The sequence below is a fragment of the Dermacentor albipictus genome, chromosome 1, assembly GCF_038994185.2.
Source record: "Dermacentor albipictus isolate Rhodes 1998 colony chromosome 1, USDA_Dalb.pri_finalv2, whole genome shotgun sequence".
Lineage (NCBI taxonomy): Eukaryota > Metazoa > Arthropoda > Arachnida > Ixodida > Ixodidae > Dermacentor > Dermacentor albipictus.
In genome coordinates this window covers 109,360,869-109,381,604 of record NC_091821.1, presented here as the reverse complement: position 1 = coordinate 109,381,604, position 20,736 = coordinate 109,360,869, and the positions used below count along the sequence as shown (strand labels likewise).

The window sequence follows — 20,736 nt, the reverse complement described above, 5'->3', positions numbered from 1 at the left end:
AAGCATTGGTGTACCAAGTCGAACATATATCAGTCTATTTCTCCGACCACAAAGCTTCCTTCATGACTGTCAAGAACTGTTAGTGGAGTCTTTGTTAAAGGAATACGTGTGAAAAATAAAAAAAAATTCTGTGATAGCGCATACATGTGTTGCTCGATTTCTTTGCCTCAATCTATCGAAAAGGCGAAACAGCTTATTTGCTGCGCTCAAATTTCGCATTAGGAAGTAACGTAATCGTCGGTAATTTTTTCGTCGTCGCGCGCCTCACTGCAAAGCATGCGCCACAGTATGCAAAAAAATTAGGCAGAATGCACAATATATATATATAGTCTGAGCATCTCCAAATGACGGCAAACAACATTACCTTGGTTCTGTCGAGCTACGTGGGATTTGCATATTTCTTAAACATTGATGCACGATGCTTGGGACACCCTGTATATGCATCTACGCGCGCTCTGCAGACCTTTGGCGTGTTCAGACCTCTGTAGCCTTTGCACCATTTCTGGGCGCAGGTTGTGAGCAGACATACCAGCTGTATCTCCTGTTCGCCTGGCTTTCTATGTTTATCCAAACCGGGCGCGCCAACCATGTTGGTCGCCATCCTATTTCTTTTTTTCTGCAATTATACTGCCCACGCGGTTATTGACAGGATGAACGCCGCACGTAAGTGAAATTAAGTGTTGGAGAGCTCTGCACTATATCGCGTCATAAACAATTCTGACGCATTGATAACTTTGCCAAGCCCTAGGTATGAGAAGGCTGTCAGGCCGTGAAAAAGCAAGATACCCCGTCGTGTTAAGAGGGTGACTTTATCGTGGGGGCTGCATATGTCCGGTGTGTCATGCGTGCTTGACTTTTGTGTGGACATCCAAGCGCATCTTCACCGACGTAGGAACTTCGAAGACGTCATTCCTTCGCTCATTTACGGAAGTCTGGCAGTTCGCGAAGAGTGGGCGATCATTTAATGGGTTTGAAAGGCAAAGATTGATAGCGATGTTGACGGTATAGCAAATCCTCTTATATTCGAGCTTGACAAATGTGTAAGTTACACGGCGGAGTCATGCTACTAAAATCGAGGGGCTGCAGGCCACACGGCGGCTGCGAAATAGAAAAAAAAAAAGCAAGGCGAAGGTGCGAGAGAGGGATATAACTAAGGAGACGGAAAGACCGGGAGGTTAGCCCGTGCATAAACTGCCTGTCTACTTTGTAGGGAGATACCTAAAAATTCCAGTATTTCAAACAATAAAATAATTGAAAATGAATTAATAAGAGAATAAATAATAAAGTTTAGTTTACACGATGTTTAGAAACTATTACGGCGAAAGCAATACAGACTATCAGCAAAGCTGCTACCTGTGACCCCATGCAATTAATAGAAAAATTAACTGCAAGTTGGGGTGAACAGCAATGTAACTTAACACTCTTCAGCATAGGAGTAGGGTAAAATGAGTTGGCAAGTACTCATGTTGAAAATTCAGTGTGGCTTACACACGAGAAGAAAATTCAACGATGCTTATAAGAAAATCATATTATCCTAACTGTTGAGATTGAGCTAGTGGCAAATGTTCTTTCGTTAGTCATAACGAGCAGGAATGAAAAAAAAAATACGCAGTTTCGCCCGAAAGGCGAAGCATCGATTGCGATAGCAAATTAATTAGCAGGCAGCCATAGAAGTAAGGATGGTACTTTTATCGGCCGTATCAACTTGTAAACATTCGCTTGCTAACTAAATTGATAAGCATGTGTCAGCACGCACAGCAAACATGAACACATCACACTTGATCACTGCAGACACTCGCTGTCAAAACGCTGCGTTAGCAAGCGCGGCAGCTGCGAGCGAAGTGACATTCGTGGCTGTTTATCGCTCCAACGGAAAGCGAGCGCCGAGGATACCCAGCACGCACAAAGCTACGAGCCGCTGACGTACTTAGACTCGGCACCCAACGCAGATCGCTTCCAAGATACGGTCGCGCAACCTCGACACAGCCGGCGCATGCGCAGTTGCAGCCGGAGACAGAACGCCGCGGCCCTTTACGCGCTGCACGCGCGAGATTGAGCCGCCGGCTCAACCGCGCAAGCTTTCACTCGCAGACACAGCGTAGGACGCGCGGAGACGTTGTTATCGCGCTCGGACTTTATGCCGAACATCACGGCGATGCGGACGCCCTCTGCAGGAATGAGCCATCTAATTGCTCTCGCAATGAAACTCTCGCATTCAGTGCGAAAGAAAAAGTGGACTCTCTTTGGTAGTGATGATTAGGAAAGGCCACATGGTGAAGAGCCTAAATGTATTCATAAAGAAAACTACTTTCGAAAATGAAATAGGCGTGAATGAAACAGCTTGCTACTTCTGGACGTGCTTTGCCCTTCATGAACCTCCTTGTCGGAACCGCCGAAAGGCTGTTCGGGGAGAACACAGCCCTTGGGCGCAGAGTGGTCAACCCGATAGCACCACGCGGCATGTCTCTATGCAGTAAACGAAACATTTCATGGAGTGCGAGTGTCCACAATACACTTGGCGTTGGACACATCGCAAACAATGAAAGACGACCAACCTTAATTGCGCGCCTGCCAATTTCCACCAAAGCTACCTTTCACGTCTTTGTGTATATCTGCATATACGTTAAAAGCTGCCTCAACGCACGGGTGCAGAGTTATTTCACAGGTGCCAGGGGCGACCTCGCCGGCGCGATAAAACGTGTTTATGCAGTGGCCTGCGGATCTCCGCTTTCTATGCAGGGCACACTTTCCTCGGAAGCTGGTGCTCTACTTTCCCTTTTGTCGCCGAGCATTAGCTTTGTCGCTGTCTCACTTTGAGCTAAAAAAAGTAAGTGGCGCTTCCTCGTGTAGGCGCTGTGCCTCTTTTGTATTAGGGAACAACTTTGTCTTTTTACAGCGAAGCTATACCTCTACCATCCAAGGAAATTTTCTTGTCGTTGTGGTGAGCAAGAAACTCCCCATAGATGGGCCGATCCCGGAGATAGTGCAATTCCGGGCCGACCTGCGGCGGAGGTGAAGCAGGCGTTAAGCACTCCTCATACGTGGGCCGATCCCGAAGATAGTGCAATGCCGGGCCGACCTGGGGCGGAGATGAACAGGCGTTATTCACTTCCCATACGTGGGCCGATCCCGGAGATAGTGCAATGCCGGGCCGACCTGCGGCGGAGGTGAAGCAGGCGTTAAGCACTTCCCATACGTGGGCCGATTCCGAAGATAGTGCAATTCCGGGCCGACCTGGGGCGGAGATGAAACAGGCGGCAATCACTTCCCAAACGTGGGCCGATCCCGAAGATTGTGCAATGCCGGGCCGACCCGCGGCGGAGGGGAAGCAGGCGTTAAGCACTCCGCATACGTGGGCCGATCCCGGAGATAGTGCGATGCCGGGCCGACCCGCGGCGGATGTGCAGTTCGCCATTAAGGGGCCCACATACACAGCTTCGCTGGCCCTCCTTCTTCACAGAGTGGAAAGGCACTGAGATATTTTTTTCTTCCATTTTTTTTGCATGCCACTTGAGTGGATGGTTGAACACACGATTTCACGTTAAACTTGGCTTCTTCACTTTAAAGCGAACAGGCAGGGCGCACAGATTAACCGAAAAAAAAAGAAATAAACCTTTCGGCAAAATATCGTAGTTTTGTATTAGAATAACTACGCGCAGTTTCAGCCAAACTGAACAATTGTAAATGAAAGTAAATTATGGGGTTTTACGTGCAAAAACGCGGTTCTGATTATGAGGCGCGCCGTAGTAAGGTACTCCAAAAATTTAGACCGGCTGGGGTTCTTTAACGTGCGCCTAAATCCAAGTACACGGGTATATTCGCATTTAGCCCCTATCGAAATGCGGCTGCCGTGGCTGAGATTCGATCCAGCGACCTCGTGCTCAGCAGCCCAACACCATATAAAGCCACTAAGCAAACACGGCGGGTTGAAGAATTGTGAGCGAATTCAAATAAATCATGCACGCAAGCGCACAAAATGCGACTGGGGCCATGGTGTTCCGTGAAAATTTCAGTCAGTGAAAACTTAATAATATAATAAGTGCTTTCTTTATTTTTTGCTTTCTTTCTTTTTCTCTTTGTTTTTTCTTTTTGCTGGTATACCTGTTTGAACGGGATGCAAAAAAAAAAAATGTTGGTATGACGCTATTTGGGTGCACCTTGTAGAGGCTCAGAGGGTCAAAGTTAATCTAGAGTCCTCCACTACGGCGTTTCTCATAGCCCGTGCATTGATTTGGGAGATTAAAATCAATCAATAAGTCAAGCCATCTAAATCATATTATGCGACCACGAGATAAAAAGCAAGGGATCGAGAACCGAAAGGAGCAAATAACCTCTGGAAAAGTGACGCAAATGGGCTAAACTCCTTTCTAAAACGCGTTTACCTTCGTTGTAGAGGAGACCCTAATCTCCGTGACTATCATCGATGTGCGGCCGAAGCTGATCGCTATGTTATGCCCGCCCACTTGTGATAGCACTGATGAGTTTGCGTCATGTGGCGAGCCGTGCGGGACGGTCAGTTTCCCTGGCAACGTGATGCAACTGCGGGATGCACGCATCTCTAAATCATGCACCTAAACCTCCACGGACGCTGCACGAACCTAGCTCGCCATAAATACTTAGGGAAAACACGGGATGTTCGATTCGGGACGGAAAGACGGACTCGCCCCCTATGAAAATGGTCATATCCTTTATGTTTCCTTCTTGTGCCCTATGTGACCTTTATGATTCCTTGTCCTTTGTGTGACCTCCGGGACGCCAACTTTGTGTGTACCACATGTTTACTCATCCTAACGTATACCTCGAGGAAGTGACCTTTATTATGCCTCTAGGATGTGTCCTTTATGTTTACCGCAGGATGTTAACTGGATGTGCACTATGTGTTACCTGAGTGTACACTTGAGTGCGCATGTAGGTGACATAGAGTGCACATAACAACTGTCTGTACATATAATACAGGCAGATATACCTGAACTTTGTGACAGCCGTTAATACACTCTGCAGAGTCATTGTAAGTACTAAATATTGACTTATCCTTTCCTTTGCCCCAAGAAAACAACCCTTATTATAATTATTGTAGTATGTGCCCTTTGTGTTTACGGCGGGATGTTACCTAGGTGTGCACTTCAGTGCACACGTAGGTAACATAGAGCATATAGTGGGCGAGTTGGTTACGATTCATCGTACCTTTAGCAACAGCGCAAAAGCAACGCGGAAACAAGGAACACTCCGAAGAAACAGCGCCGTCTTGTTGTGTTTCTTCCTTTTGTCCGTGTCGCTTTCGCGCTGACCACAAGTACGAGTAACTGCTGTGTCGATATTAGCACGCGTAGAAGCAGGGCAGCGCGGATCCCGTAAATGCTTGCTTGGACGTACAACTGAACAATTTATAATTGTAAGTTGGCTGAGTATGAAAGTTGTGTGCGGAGTATGGCCGTATTTGATTACGCGAGCATGCAAGCAGTACGCCTGTTTCACTTTGGCCGAAGTTCCGCTGCCGCTCCAAGCCAGCCATCGCCACATTTTGTCGCCTTTATTCCTTACGCTACGAGCAAATATGGTTTCACCCATGCAAGATAAGGCCTGACATTCTCAAAAACACGCCACTGGGCAACATAAGAAGCGTGTATATGTGTGGCAATTCCGAATTTCTGATCGGTAGGCGTCACAGCTCTCGCGGCTGCCCGCACACCGTGCGCCATCCCAAGCGACGGAACAGCCCATGATGCGCGCTGGTTGGCTCGTGTCCGCCGACAAACCACAGGACAAACGTTCGCGCATAGTTCGTCTAAAATCTCTGCATATACTTAAAAAAACAAGGCAGCGCACCAAGACACTTTAAAATCAATAATTTGTGTTTAAATACCAGCCTTCCTTCCAGCAACGACGTTTTTAAATCTCGAAGACCGTGCTTTTCCAAAATGCACGCCCTAAAGGAAAATGTAGATCTCGGAGGCTAAATTCACGTTTTAACCGCAGTGCGGCGCTGCCGCAGTGTAACGGTTGACGGTGAGCTGGGCCACGTTGTGTTGCTGCGAGCGGTGAGAGTGTTCGTTACACGGTAATTTAATCATATTTTAGAAGTGCCTAAACAAACTGCGATCCGTACCGTGTGCATTAACCATCAGGAAACCTCTGGACTCGTGTAACGCCATTAGTTCGCCTTATGTTTCCTGTGATACGCCAGTGTCTTGTGTACTACAGCGCCCGTCCGAGCTGCCTTTGTTCTCGCCTGTCCGCGTTCGCTCGTGGAATACCTGATACTGTGGCTTCGAATTATGGTGCGTGAAAGAATTTGTTGACAGTTGTGCTTTCGTGCGCTGGTGTTCATCGGCAATTCAACAGTGTTCGCGCCGGAAAGAGCGCCGTCGCGTGGTGTCTGCGAGACGAAGAAGCCGTTTGCTGACCACATTGAAGGTAAGCAGGTCTGACGCTTGCGCGCATTCTCGCAGCTTTTGGTTCATGTAGTAAGCTTTGTGGAACGACAACAGAACACTTTCTGAGCGTATGTTGACCATGTTGCTGTGCACATTTAGCAAAGCGTTTCACGAGGGAAGTTTCCGTGAAATGTATCATTTCTTACCGCTTACTTGCTTTATGGAGTGATGTGCTACCACCGCTGATTGTCGGGACTTAATGGGCAAATATTTACGTAAACGCTGAAAGTTACTGTTTTCTCGGTAGTTTTCCGGCAAGAAATTCTTCCGTAGATATGAATTTCCGCAAGTTACGTTTGTAATGCATGTCGATGTGTCACGGGCATCGCGAGTTGGCACGCGACTGCGATGTTTGACACTTGAACAGGTATTAGCTTGTGTGAAGATTACTTTATTGATAGTGTTCAGAATGAAGTGCAGCTTCGCGAGAACTTGTCTGCATTGTTTGTGTACTTCGATGTGCTCGTGTATTTGTCTTCTATATTGTAGGGCAAATATAGACCGACATTACAACAGCGAAATTTCTTTTTAATCGAGGCATCTCAATCAGACGCTCGTTTTCATTAATATTTTCATCCGAAGAACGGGATGTGAGTTCCTGCGATTGTTAAAGACAGTGGCTTGTAGCACTGCCTAATAAGGGATGCGATTTTCTTGCGATGCTTTGCGCTCGATGTTTGCCACTCTTATAAGCCACCTTGCACGGCTGGCTGTTATAGTTAATAACGATAGCGGAATGTCGGTCAGATCAGTGAGCAAGAGGAGTAGCATCGGAAAAGGGATCGCTACAAAATCGCGGTCTAGGTTTTAGACCCTTCGTAATCGATTGTTCATTTGATTTACTAGATATTTAAGTTTTGGTGATAATTTCCCATGTAGTCTGATGTTTGCGGCTGGTTTTATGCCCGCCTGAATTTTACCATATAACAGTGTAACCACTTGAGATATAACTACGAGACATCTGTACAAGCAGGAACACAAAGATTTGTTGGCCAGCTGCCTACATCTAAAGGTCATGTACTACTTAGCAGATGCTGCAGAAATGTTTAAACAAAACTGTGAGCAATTTAATACCTGAGTGGACTGGCAGCTCAGTCTCTTTCAAACAACAATTAGTTAAAAGCTTCTGTGTTGCCCAGATGTTTTTATGATCTGTTTTTGACTGCTCCACGTTTCTTAGCTGTGTGCATACAGGTCAGGCTGTTCTTGCTTATATGAATATTTTTGAATAAGTGAAAAAGATTGGCTTTTGTTTTGTTTTTCAGGTGCCTTGTGAGCTCTCACCCAAGCAACACATTCCAGAGGTCTGCTGTGAGCAGACGTGACAAATTGAAGTAACATTCAGATAGTCCAATAAACTGTTCGTAGTTTCAGACAAACTTTTGCAAAGTATAGTCAAAACTTTCTTTTAAAAGTGCAAGCACTGATCCAACCTGATCTTTCCATCCAAACATTACATATTATATTAGTCACAAAGACATAACTAGAACAGCAGCACTGCAGTGAGGAACGTACAGTGGTTCTCCAAGTGTTATACTGAAATAATCTATGAAGGCTAATTAGTTTGTAATTTTAGAACAAATTGGCATGATTTTCTGTGCCATAGCAGAGTTTCAATCCGTGCGCTGCATCATGTAGGGAACAGTAACCTTACAATGAAAACCAATGCAAAACTTTTTAACTCGGGAAAAATTTATAAATATAAAATGTGTACACGGAACTCTTCATCTATGCATGTCTACGTAAAATACAGGATTTAGTCACTGCGGCCACATAAAGGATGCATAAAGGTAGGACACACGAAGGAAACATAAAAGCATTGGCCAAATTTCAACATGGAGGAAACATAAAGTACGTTAACATAAGGGATACATAAAGGGAGGACACACGAAGGAAACATAAAAGCAGTGGCCAAATTTCAACATGGAGGAAACATAAAGTACGGTAACATAAGGGATACATAAAGGGAGGACACACGAAGGAAACATAAAAGCAGTGGCCAAATTTCAACATGGAGGAAACATAAAGGATATTTCCTCATGTGAACTGCGGGAAACATACAGTAAACATAAAGGACATAACCATTTTCATAAGGGGCGCTATCACCAGCGGTTCGTACAGCTAGTATTGTGCGTTTTGCATCCTAACGAGGAAAGGAGACACGCAGTTTCTTGCGATATACTTACTGTAAAGGGAGCAAGAATGTAGTTTGCGCAGAGCGAAATGGACCGTGCTAGCCACGGCGTGTTGTCCCGTTTTGCCTCTGCCCCTTCACTGTCTAAACGGCCGTGCTTCCTTAACGTTACTCCCTGCTTTTCCTTTCATCGTTCTCTCTCTCTCTCTCTCTCTCTCTCTCTCAATGTTTCAAAGCATTCGGCGAGCAGAATCCCATGTCCGTCTTGCACTCTCCCGTTCGGACGTTTCTTGTTAATTCAGGGGCAGGCCAATCGCACTCACTCCAATTCTCACTGGGTCTTTAAAACCGCATCGTGCATCTAGAGCAAACTTCAAAGCTCTGGGCCACTTATCTATTGGTATGGCTGCCGCAGAGTAATAAAAATGGTTGCTAGCTCATGTGCCGCTAGCGGGCGCCTTTATGTGGCTCCGCTGGTCATTTATTCAGGCTGTCAGGTGAGCTGTAACGGCGGTCTGCGAGGCACAGCCACATCCTGCTACCAATGAGTGTGTCCTTTTTTTCCCTGTAAATGTAACGCTATAGCGGCAAATAAAACAGGACAACGACGGCAAACTATGGCGCACATATTCTACGACGGAAAGATTACATGGGAACGCCCCGTTTTGACAGGATGCCTGATTGTTCTTATAAAGGCAGTAGGTGGCTTCGCGCACCCAATCTGTCGAATTGCGGCACGGTAATCGAAGTGAATTAACTAGGAAAATAATAACTTGGGCCACGCAAAAAATAAATTGCAGCGTTTTACATGGCAAAACTGCTATATTATTATGAGGCACACTGTATTGGAGGACTCCGGATTATTCCTACCCATCTTTCTTTGCGTGCGCCCAATGCACAGGCGTTTTTGCATTTGGCTCCCATCGAAATGCGGCCGCCGTGGCTGGGATTTCTTCCCGCGACCTTGTGCTTAGCAGCACAACACCCTGCTAAGCGTCAATGGCGGGTGGGGCATCGCAACAAGATAGCCATTTCGATCATCGGTTCAAATATCTCTGTGTAAAATTTTCATAATCGAGTCTCCCTTAGTTGATTGATTAATTGATCGATCGATCGACGCTTAGTTCTAGAGCAGTACAACAGCGTTACTAACTGTAGTCCAAGCGGTCCGGCGCACAGCAACCGCTAAAGCCCAGACTCTGCTCTGTGGAGGCGGGAAAACCCTATACATGCGCGTTCCTTTGTAAAAAGAAAATGTATCTGACCAGCCGTACATGCATGGTTATGAAATTATGGTTATGAAATGAAATTATGGGGTTTTACGTGCTGAAACCACTTTCTGATTATGAGGCACGCCGTAGTGGAGGACTCCGGAAATTTTGACTACCTGGGGTACTTTAACGTGCACCTAAATCTAAGTACACGGGTGTTTTCGCATTTCGCCCCCATCGAAATGCGGCCGCCGTGGCCGGGATTCAATCCCGCGACCTCGTGCTCAGCAGCCCAACACCATAGCCACTGAGCAAGTACATGCATGGTATCGAATACAAGGGATGAAGCCAAGCGTTCTAACTACTGCGCCATCGCCTCCACGTGGAATTGGTAGGATTATACCTATTGAATTGTACTCCCACATGGAAAATCATCCAGAATATGCAAAATTAAGCGTCATGGCATTATTGGTGTCTCGATATAATTAACTTCTGGAGTCTGCTTTCTTCTTTATCAGCCGAGAAATATGGAAATTTTGGCCACAGGAAGGACCGGCTATCCCAAACCCTTACCTATATGAAAAACAAAACAAAAAAAACGTAATTAAATTACAAAACACTTGGGACCATGTATTCGCGCCACCTGTAGTATAGGGCTCGTTAACTGGGCGTGTTAGCACGTGACAGCACGCGTCTGCTGCTTCATGCAAGCGGCAGGTATAGGGGAACCAGGAATCGGTGGTCTGTCTGCAGCGGGGCCTTTAGAAGCACGTGCAAACGGCATCTGCTTTCGACGAACGCAATGCGTCGGCTACGTTGTGTGCGAGCAGTATAACGTAGCTGTGCTCTATGAAGGCCAGGCTTGAGCGTCGGCGTCTCCGGAACTTTCCAGGAGTTCTTCGGATGCCGCTGGTAGACCTCTCAGTTGTTTCCAGGGAATTTTTCTCAAAATCACACACTAGTTTCTTTCGGCGGGACTCATAACTTCTGGTTGCAGTAATCAGTTTAAAGAAATTAGAATAGCTGCTGTCTGGTTTACAGACTGAGTGAACTGGGCCGATCTCGCAGGCAGGGCAATCAATTAAAGATGTTGACTTGGATGGTCCGAGCCTTGTACGCCAGCGCACGATATGCGCATATACGCGAACGTTTTCATGTTGTTTCTAACGTGGGCTGATCCTCGAGTCAATGTGAAACGTCACAGCAGCCACGCGCTTCATAGAGCACTAACCAAGAGAGCTAAGCAGTAAGGATCCCCCGCACTGCATCTGCAGTACGTCTACCGCAAAGCTGTCGCCCACTGACTATCATCCTCCGATAGTTTCTGGCCAACTTGTTCTTTATTTTCAAAAGGCAATCGCCTGTAAACCGTCTAATGAACAACTTTTCATATTGAAACTTACTAAAAAATTGTGGGTACAGAAATTGTAAACTGCTCCCCTTCTTATACAGAGCGAGCCTTATTTTCATTAAATGCATTAAGACTATGACTGTTCTGTACTACAGACAGACCTCGCGCCATTTGCCACGCTATTAGTAACGACAGAAAATATAGGATGAATCAGTGAGCGGTTCGTACCTGGGTTCAGAGACCTGGAAGGAAGGTCAACAGGTGAGCATGCCATAAAGAGCAGGGTTTGAAATGTGGCTGTCTAAATTCCAAGACAAGCGTTGAAGCGTCACAAGGAAAAAGGTAGCAGCAGTAGGAGGAAAATATACATCAAATTGAAAACTGCCTGATGGTAGACGGTAAATTGAGCAAAACAAAGCGTTTGTTACCAACACGCTCAGAAAAGAAGTAAGCGGGATTGAATGGAGCTGAACGCAATTGCACAAGAAAAAGACACTTCACTCATTCGCCACGACAAACATTTGTCATGACAGCGTGATACAGTACAGTATAGGTACGATTTCGTAAAATATCAGGTTAAATATCAGGCTAAATCAGGTGTATTTAGAAAAAAAGTTTAGTATATAGGATCAACGCGGAGAGCATTACTGGTTATTAATCAGACAGTCATGTGCGCCGCTTGGGGAGTCAGCGCGCTTAGAGACTAATTTCTTTTGAGGTTGGGCTAATTCAATGGGTGACTTCGTGGACGACTTCAATGCAAAAGTGGGGGAAAAGCAGGCAGGTGAACAAGCGTTTGGCAACGAAGGCATCGATTCTAGGAACACTAGAGGAGAAATGCTTGTAGAATTCGCGGAAAGGAATAAGCTGTGAATAATGCACACTTTCTTCAGGAAGCGTAGCAACAAAAAGTGCATCTGGAAAATGCCTAATCGTGAAACAAGAAATGAAATGGATTTCATAATTTCTGCAGATCCCAGCATAATGCAGGATGTAGGAGGGTTAGGTAGGGTAAAGCGCAGTGACAATAGGTTAGTGAGGTCTAAGATTCACCTCAATTTGAAGAACGAAAAAGTAAAATACGACAGGAATAAACAGGCTGACCTAGACACAGTAAGGATAAAAACAAACCAATTCAGGCTGGTACTTGTAAACAAATATGCAGCCTTAGAACAAAGAGATGACGACGACATAGAGGTAATTAATGAAACCGTAACTAGACTGGCTTCAGAGGCAGCGATTGAAGGGGGAGGCAAGGCACCAAGGAAACTAGTAGGCAAACTATCCCAAGTTACAAACGACCTAATAAAGAAACGACAAAGAATGAAAGCGTCCAACTCAAGAGATAAGGTAGAATTCGTGGAACTGTAAAAACTGATCAACAAGGCGAAAATAAGTGATGTTCGAAACAATACCGTGAGAAATACCGAAGAAGCCGTAAAAAATGGACGCATCCTGAAATCAGTGAGCCGAAAACTTGTCATAGGACAAACCAAGATGTATGCACTGAAAGATAAGCAGGGTAATATCATCAGCAATCTCGAAGATATAGTAAAAGCAGCGGAAGAATTCTATACTGACCTGTACAGTGCCCAGAGGCGTCAGGATAACTCAATTAGAAACAGTAATGAACAGGATACAGAAACTCATAACTAGCGATGAGGTCAGAAGGGCCTTCCAAGTCATGAAACGAAGAAGAGCGGCAGGGGAAGATGGAATAACAGTAGATTTAATCAAAGGTGGAGGAGACAAAATGTTTGGAAAACTGGCGGCTCTTTATACGAAGTGTCTATTGACTGCAAGGGTCCCAGAAAACTGGACGAATGTAAACATTGTACTAATCCACAAAAAGGGAGACGTTAAAAAATTGAAATGTTATAGGCCCATTATCTTACTCCCAGTATTGTATAAAATATTTACGAAAATAATCTCCAGTAGAATAAGGGCAACACTGGACTTAAGTCAACCAAGGGAACAGGCTGGCCTCAGGAAGGGATACTCTACAGTGGATCACATCCATGTCATTAATCAGGCTATTGAGAAATCCGCAGAGTACAATCAGCCTTTCTACATGGCTGTCATAGATTACGAAAAGGCACTTGATTCAGTAGAGATACCAGCAGTCCTAGAGGCATTACGTAATCAAGGAGTACAGATGGCTTACGCAAATATCTTGGAAAATATCTACAAAGATTCTACAGCAACCTAAATCTCCACAAGAAACGTAGAAAGATACCTATAAGGAAAGAGGTCAGGCGAAGAGACCCAATCTCTTCAATGCATGCTTGGAAGAAGTAATTAAGCTGTTAAACTGGGAAAGTGTAAGAGGGAGGACCAACGGCGATGAACAGCAACCGTCGGTGTGCGGATAACATTGGCCTGTTCAGCAACTCTGGGGACGAGTTACAACAAAGGATCGAGGACCTTAACAGAGCGAGTGTAAGAATGGGATTGGAGATTAATATGCAGAAGAGAAAGATAATGATAAATAGCCTGGCAAGGGAACAGGAGTTGAAGATCACTAGTCAGCCTCTAGAGTCTGTGATGGAGTATGTTTATCTAGGTCAATTACTCAAAGGGAACCCTGATCTTGAGAAGTAAATTTACAGAAGAATAAAAATGGGCTGGAGTGCATACGGCAGACATTGCCAGATCCTGACTCAATGCATTCTATCGGCGCTAACATATGGAGCAGAAACTTGGAGGTTGACAAAGAAGCATGAGAAAAAGTTTAGGGCGGCGCAATGAGCGATGGAACGAAGAATTAACGAATTATGTAACGTTAATAGACAGGAAGATAGCAAACGGGGATAGCGGATATTCTAATTGACATTAAGTGAAAGAAATGGAGCTGGGCAGGCCATGTAATGCGCAGGTTAGATTACGAGTGGACCATTAGGGTTACAGAATGGGTGCCAAGAGAAGGGAAGCGCAGTCGAGGACGACAGGAGACTGGGTTGGGGGATGAAATTAGGAAATTCGCAGGCGCTTGTTGGAATCGGTTGGCACAAGACAGGGTAATTGTAGACGCAGGGAAAGGCCTTCGTCCTGCAGTGGACATAAAATAGGCTGCTGCTGATGCTGATGATGCAGGGGAGGGAAAAATTACCTTGCAACATGAGGGCAACAGCTCATCAGCGGGGAAGAATGGCAGCTGAGGAAATCTTTATGCAAGAACATCAGAATGGTTGCTAAAGTTTCGTGGTTAGCAGGTAAAGACACAATACACACTTAAGCTTATCGCACTGTTCGTCTGATGTAGGGTTTGCAGTACAATGGTACACAGATATTGAATCTCACGGAAGTGACCATAGATCTATTTCATTACGTCGTCATAAAATACGCCGAAGAATCAAGAGTGGTCGATGTACAAATTCCGAACTGGCAGCTATTTCGGCAGTTGGACACCATTAGTCATTCATTAGTCAGTCATTAGCCATCAATTAAACACCATTGACTGCGAACATGGCCAGGGTCAGCACGGGGCTCCCTATTCCTTAATGGCACATTGATGTCGATATCAGCAGCTGCGTGCTATTCGTCGAAGGGCTGAGCGCCGCAACCGTCGTTGGGGTCAGGCGGATAACTACATGGAGACGGAAGAGATTTTCGTCTCAATGCGCAGGAAACTAGAAAAACATTCAAATTGCAAAGTATCAGTATGTAAAATGTGTTTTGTGAGTATTGGAGCCTGTACTCATCTGTCTTCACAGCATGACGTCTCATTCGGTCCCCAAAAAGCCCAGTCACAAACGACAATCCTTTTCGTGCGATTATATTATCGAGCTGCTCAACAGAGATCTGCTCAACAGAGATAGCAGTGCCTAATTAATTTTGCGCACTCATTACGAAGCCGGCAGATCCAGCGCCATCGCGGCTTTACGTTTCGATCAAGCAATTTATACAGGAAGAACTGAGCCTTAATTGAAGCTATACAGCTCAAGACGCGGAGTTGGCGCAGCAAGAGAGGAAAACACTATTCCGGCACCATTGGGGTAATACCTATACGAATATAGAACTCTTCGGTCCATTGCAAGTGGTGAGGTTCATATTGTATATTGCGTGCATCGGTAGACGGCCATATTAAACTCTGACTCGAGTACGGCTCTGGACGCGCTAATTGCATCGTACTATTACGATGACATGTGTTTACTACCTTATCAAAGCTGGAAAATGCTGCAGATTGCATTTTTGGCTAGCCATTAAGTTTGTTTTCAACCGCAACGGTGGCTCAGTTGCTACGGCGTCCTGCTACTGCGCACGGCATCGCAGTTTCTGTTTCCAACGGCCGTGAGGTTCGCACTCCGATGGGTGGCGAAATGCAATAACGCTCGTCCAGATATAGTTAGATGAACTTTGAAGAACCTCAGGTGGCCAAAGAATAATCCGTAGCTTTCCACTATGGCGTCCCTATAATCAGCCACTGTGCAGTATCGGGACGTACATAATTTAATTAACTCTGTTTTCAGCGTATTCCTGGTAATGTCAGCATTGGAGGAAATGAGGTGGCAGACAGATTGGCCACTGCGGCACATAAGTTGAATACCTTGGCCCCCATTAGATGTTCAATATGCAGTGACAAGATTTTTTTTTAAAACTAGACTGGCTTCAAAAACTTCGTGAGGCCACGCTGTTTGACGACCAGACAGTCTCTGCTATTCACTATTGGAGCTTTTTTGCGCTTCAGAACCCATCGCCACATTTATCACGCCTTTGATACGTTCGTACATCGTCTGCGCCTGGAGATCTACATACACACTTCCTACACTGTCACACTGCACCGAGTGTCCGCAGTACGAGTGGCAGCGAAAGACCCTGCGCAACCACTTAAGCCGGCAGGATAGGCGTCATTTATTTGCGGACAACTTTTCGCGCGCGCGTGTGTGTGCGTGTGCGTGTGTGTGACTCGCCGATACAGCACTTCGTGACTTTCTAAATGATAGTCTCTTTGATTCGCACTCGCACCTATCTTTTCTGACATGTAATTGAAGACATGTAACTGTCAATGTCTTAAATGTAGTACTTGTGTGTAGTGGTGGGATTTATTTGCTTTGTGAAGGTTCTTTATTTTGCTTTTGTGTAGTGATTGCACATATTGACTGTTCTGGTGCGCTGTGACTGAACTTCCGTGTGTTGCAGATGCTTGCTCTGACTATGAATTTAGGATAGCACGCTGTGCCTGAGTTGTGCGAGTAAACTCAGCAGAAATTATTAATTTAACATTACACAGGGCAGCGCGGCAAAATACGGATGAAGGGACACGTGAACAGGACGGGCGCAGAGAGAGAGAGAGAGAGAGAGCAAGGACAGGAAAGGCAGGGAGGTCAACCAGACGAGCACCTGGTTTGCTACCCTACACTGGGGGTAGGGAAATGGGGAATAGAAGGAGCAAAAGAGTGAGTGAGTGAGCACTGAGTGTTTGTGGGAGGATGCACATGGACACTGTAAACGGTCTCTTAAGCAGACTACCAACTATATTTTCCAACCGTACTTAACCTGTATGCGTGTACCTTCCTTGTCCGTGTTTTTTTTCCCACTGCCCTGTCTATACCCAAAGAACAACCCATTTAGCCCAAACGTTTTGTTGAAATTATTGCTCGGATCTTCTTTTTTCTTTCTGCCTTCGCTACTTCATCTTCCTCTTTTTCTTCTTTCTTTACGTTTCTTAGTCAATGGAGATTATTTTTGGTAATTCGAATAGCCGGCCTTCCGGTGGCTTGTTTTCCCAGGATGCCATAGTTAAATTTACTACAAAGCTAAGCGAAATATACAACACACGTAGGGAGAGTTGCTCTTGACTTCTTTCTTTCTTTCTTTCTTTCTTTTTTTTTTTGAAGCTTCCTGTGTTTTGCTTGCGCATTAGCGTTTCACATTGAGCGTTATTGCCCAACTTCACGAAGCGTCCACATTGAACGTCAGGACGCGCGTTTGCACAAGCGAAATCCCGTCGTGCTGTGTAATATGTTCTTGCTGTAGACGATAAGAGTGCTGTCATGTGTGGAGCGCTATGCACGTAATGAATAGAGGCAACATTCTTGCTGTTCCGCAGGGGTCTACGTATGGGTCATCACGGCTGGCATCGTCACTGGCGCCTTGCTGCTGGGCCTGGTCGTCTGGCTCGTGGTGTTCCGGCTGCGCAGGGCTAAGCGCAACAGCGAGTCGGCCGAGCCGCCGCTGCTTACGCGGGAACCATGGCATCGAAAATCAATGTAAGCGAACTCTGCCGAGACGCCTGTTCCACTTGCACCCGTGTGCTGCGCGCCACGACACATGCGGGGCGCACGCACCGCTTCGTCTCATTTCTTTGCTCTCGAGGTGGTAACATTGCAGAACCGAGCGAGTGTGTAAAGAACAGCGTCGTGTAATTGCATTAAGTGAGTATGCATGAAATGGGAGTCTTGAAATTGTTGGCAGCGATGATGGAGATGACGTCGGTGGGGAGGTGGTTCCGGTCGGTGTTTGTGGTTGGCACGAAAGAAGTAAAATGCACATCAGCACGAAAACTAGGTGCGACAACTATAGGTACGCCAGCATTATTGAAACGGTGAAAGTTGCGAGTATAAACGTATGACGGCGATATCGAAAGCAAGTAATGTGGAACGGGGTTGAAAAGGAATATTTTGCGTAAAAAATAGAGCCGAGCACATTTACGACGAAGTGAAAGGTCAGACAAGTTTAGAAGCGATTTCATTAATGTGGCACTCACACTGCGAGGATAGTTATGAAATGCACGTAACTGTTTTCGATGGCTTCGCTGCCAAGCGATAAGGAATGAAAATATGGGTGCTAGAACGTATTATTTTTTGTTATGCTAGAGCCTTATGTTAGCAGCGACGACACAGAAGTGGCGTTTACGTAAGCGAGCGCACGAGTAGCATTACTGCTCTATACGGGCTTGCCATACAAGGTTCGCAGAACTCATATAGAAGGGTAGCGTTATCTATGGAATAGTTGCAGGACACAGGGTGCGTCACGGGGCGGGTAATTCTCATTACCTCAAATTCGTTAGCATTAAATTTTATTAACCAAGCATTGCACCATGCAGAAACCCTATAAAAAGGTGATATTTCAGCGTAATATGGTGTGCAGTAGTTAGTATTTAACATTAAATCACACAATAATCAGCAAAAAGATTTCTAGAAACATTTGTTACCATGTACATTGTTAATGTACACGAGGAACGATAGGGGACCTGAAACAGATCCTTGAGTGCCGTCAGATGTGTAGGTTACAGGACAGGGAGCAGCGTTATGACCATTAGCTGTTACAAAACGTACGCGGTTAGACAAAAAAAAAAACTCACCCCAACAGTGAGTTTTATGTTCAGCGTACGTAATTGTACATGCAAGAGCTTATGCCAAACAGGATCGAACGCCTTAGCAGGGTCAATGAAAATGCATTCGATGAAGGAAGAGCGGTCGACAGCAGAACATATACCGTGAATAAAAGATAGTAGGCGGGTTTTGCATCCATACTATTTCCTAACAAGATAGAAGTTTGAAGTAGTTGGAGGGTAATCCTAAATATCCCTATAGGACAAGGCTAAACGTAGACAGAGACAAGAAACAGCGCTGTCCGTGTTGCTATTTATTTCTCTGTCTGCGTTTATCCTTGCGCTGTAAGGATATTTGAGACTTGTTCTAAAGCCGTTTTGGTGTGCGCTGCCGAAGATATTGACTTGAGAAAACAATGTGAGAGTAAATTACGTGCCCTATAAGCTTGCATGGTATGATTGTCAATGGAATTGGTCTGTACTTGATGAGATAGAGTACCTTAACAGTTTCGTTCAAGGAAATCACCTTCCGAACATTCCAAGCATCGGGCAATGAACTGGACTCCGTGACCTCGAAAACAGCATAGAAAGCATAATGGATGAACGGACCTTTGCATTTTTCAGGAACTTAATATTAACTGCAATTTGAGCAGTAATATTAAGTTGGAGGTTTTCGGTTAACTTATACAAAAAAGTCAATATCAAATCCACATAGAGGAAACAATAATCATGACTACTCGGAAGCTTGGTGGGTACGTTGGTGACGAAACGAGATGGAAAAACTGAATTAAGCACGCAACAGTACTTCGCCCTCGGAATGACTACGTCATTATATTGCCCGTTAGCTCTAGAACCGCTTTAGAGTCGCGATGCCAAAATTTGTGCGGATGAAGTGCTCACAAAGAAGGAAGCGTCGTTTGAAGAAAATGCATGATTGGCAACCGGCAACGCTTGCATATAACTGTTCGCAAATAGCTGATACGGTGCCCAACGGGCCAGATGTAGCTGGTATAGTCTATAGCTTGTAGGTGCAGGAGCTTCTTATTATTTAGCAGTAGTTTTAAGGAAAGTGCGAACCATGGCGATTTATTATTCCTAATCCTGCATATTGGTATAAATCGATTAATGAGTTTAGTTTGGATTTAAATAACAGTCGCTGCTCATGCGCAACTCCGGAAAAAATGCATTAAGGAAAGCTTGGAGTTGCGCATTTATGGAACTGTATACGGTCACCCTTGCCGTAGATTCTAATCAACTTCAGCTCTTTTCAATTACGAGGCGAATAGTTTGATAACGAGAAATCTACAACCGACTGGTCGCTCAGACCTGCTAAAGATGTTACACTTCGGAACGAGCACGGGGTTCCAAATAAGCATGGGCTTGAAACAGATCCAAGATAATCGTACTGAATAGTGTGCGTCTTCCTCTTCTCTTAGCTGTGAAGTAGGCCGGGGAAGTTTGGGGCCAGCTATCCCAAAATCTTATATAAAAAAAGCAACAAAGAAATAAACGTAACAAGATTACAAAAAAGAAAGAAACTTCAAAAGCAAGTTTATAACGACACCTTCGAGCACGTAAAAGCTGCGTGAGCCAACCGCGGTAGCTCAGTGGCTGTGGCGTAGCGCTGCTCCTCACGAAGTCGCGGGTTCGGCTCAGCCGCGGCAGCCGTAATCCGATGGAGTCAGGAATACAAGAGCGCCCGTGTACCGGAGCCCTCCAGTACGGTGCCCCTCGTAATCCACTCTGCAGTTTCGAGACGTTACACCCACAATTTAATGCCTAGTGACGTTTGCCGCGTAAGCAGCAATTGCATAGAACGCCCTTGCTGGGCATTTTCAGTTGGATATCACTCCACGTGATTGTAATTGATGAACTGGTGCGATTAAAGTGACAACTGCCTAGAACGCCTTTCAGCCGCGATTGCAGCACGGCGACTTGGGTGGCGGTTGCCGCTTAAAACAAAGCAGACTTCTCGGCCGAGTGGTGTGCGAGTAAAACGCGCGCGCACAACGCGAAAGAAGACGCAGCACAAGTCAGCCATGCGTCTTGGTTCGTCGTGCACACGCGTCTTCTTTTTTTCTCATTTTTTTTTCAACTTACTTGACTTGCAAACTTAGGAGCCACGCATCTCCATGCGCATCGAGACTGCAGCACTTCGTCTCGACTTCAACAGCGTCAGAACCGCCGTGGTTGCTCAGTGGCTATGGTGTTAGGCTGCTGAGCACAAGGGCGCGGGATCGAATGCCGGCCACGGCGGCCGCATTTCGATGGGGGCAAAATGCGAAAGCACCCGTGCACTTAGATTTAGGTGCACGTTACAGAACCCCAGGTAG

At 45.6% G+C, this 20,736-nt stretch overlaps 1 protein-coding gene across 4 annotated transcripts in view; it reads left to right on the top strand.

The window, feature by feature from the left end:
- The window catches only part of LOC135907709 (synaptotagmin-15-like), a 227,025-nt gene that overhangs the window by 145,452 nt on the left and 60,837 nt on the right, over positions 1-20,736 (top strand). For all 4 annotated transcript variants that reach the window (XM_065439423.1, XM_065439421.1, XM_065439422.1 and 1 more), the window contains one exon: positions 17,180-17,339. In XM_065439423.1, coding sequence (XP_065295495.1) covers positions 17,338-17,339 — 2 coding nt within the window. In that variant the 5' untranslated portion in view covers positions 17,180-17,337. The remainder of the gene's footprint in view (positions 1-17,179; positions 17,340-20,736) is intronic.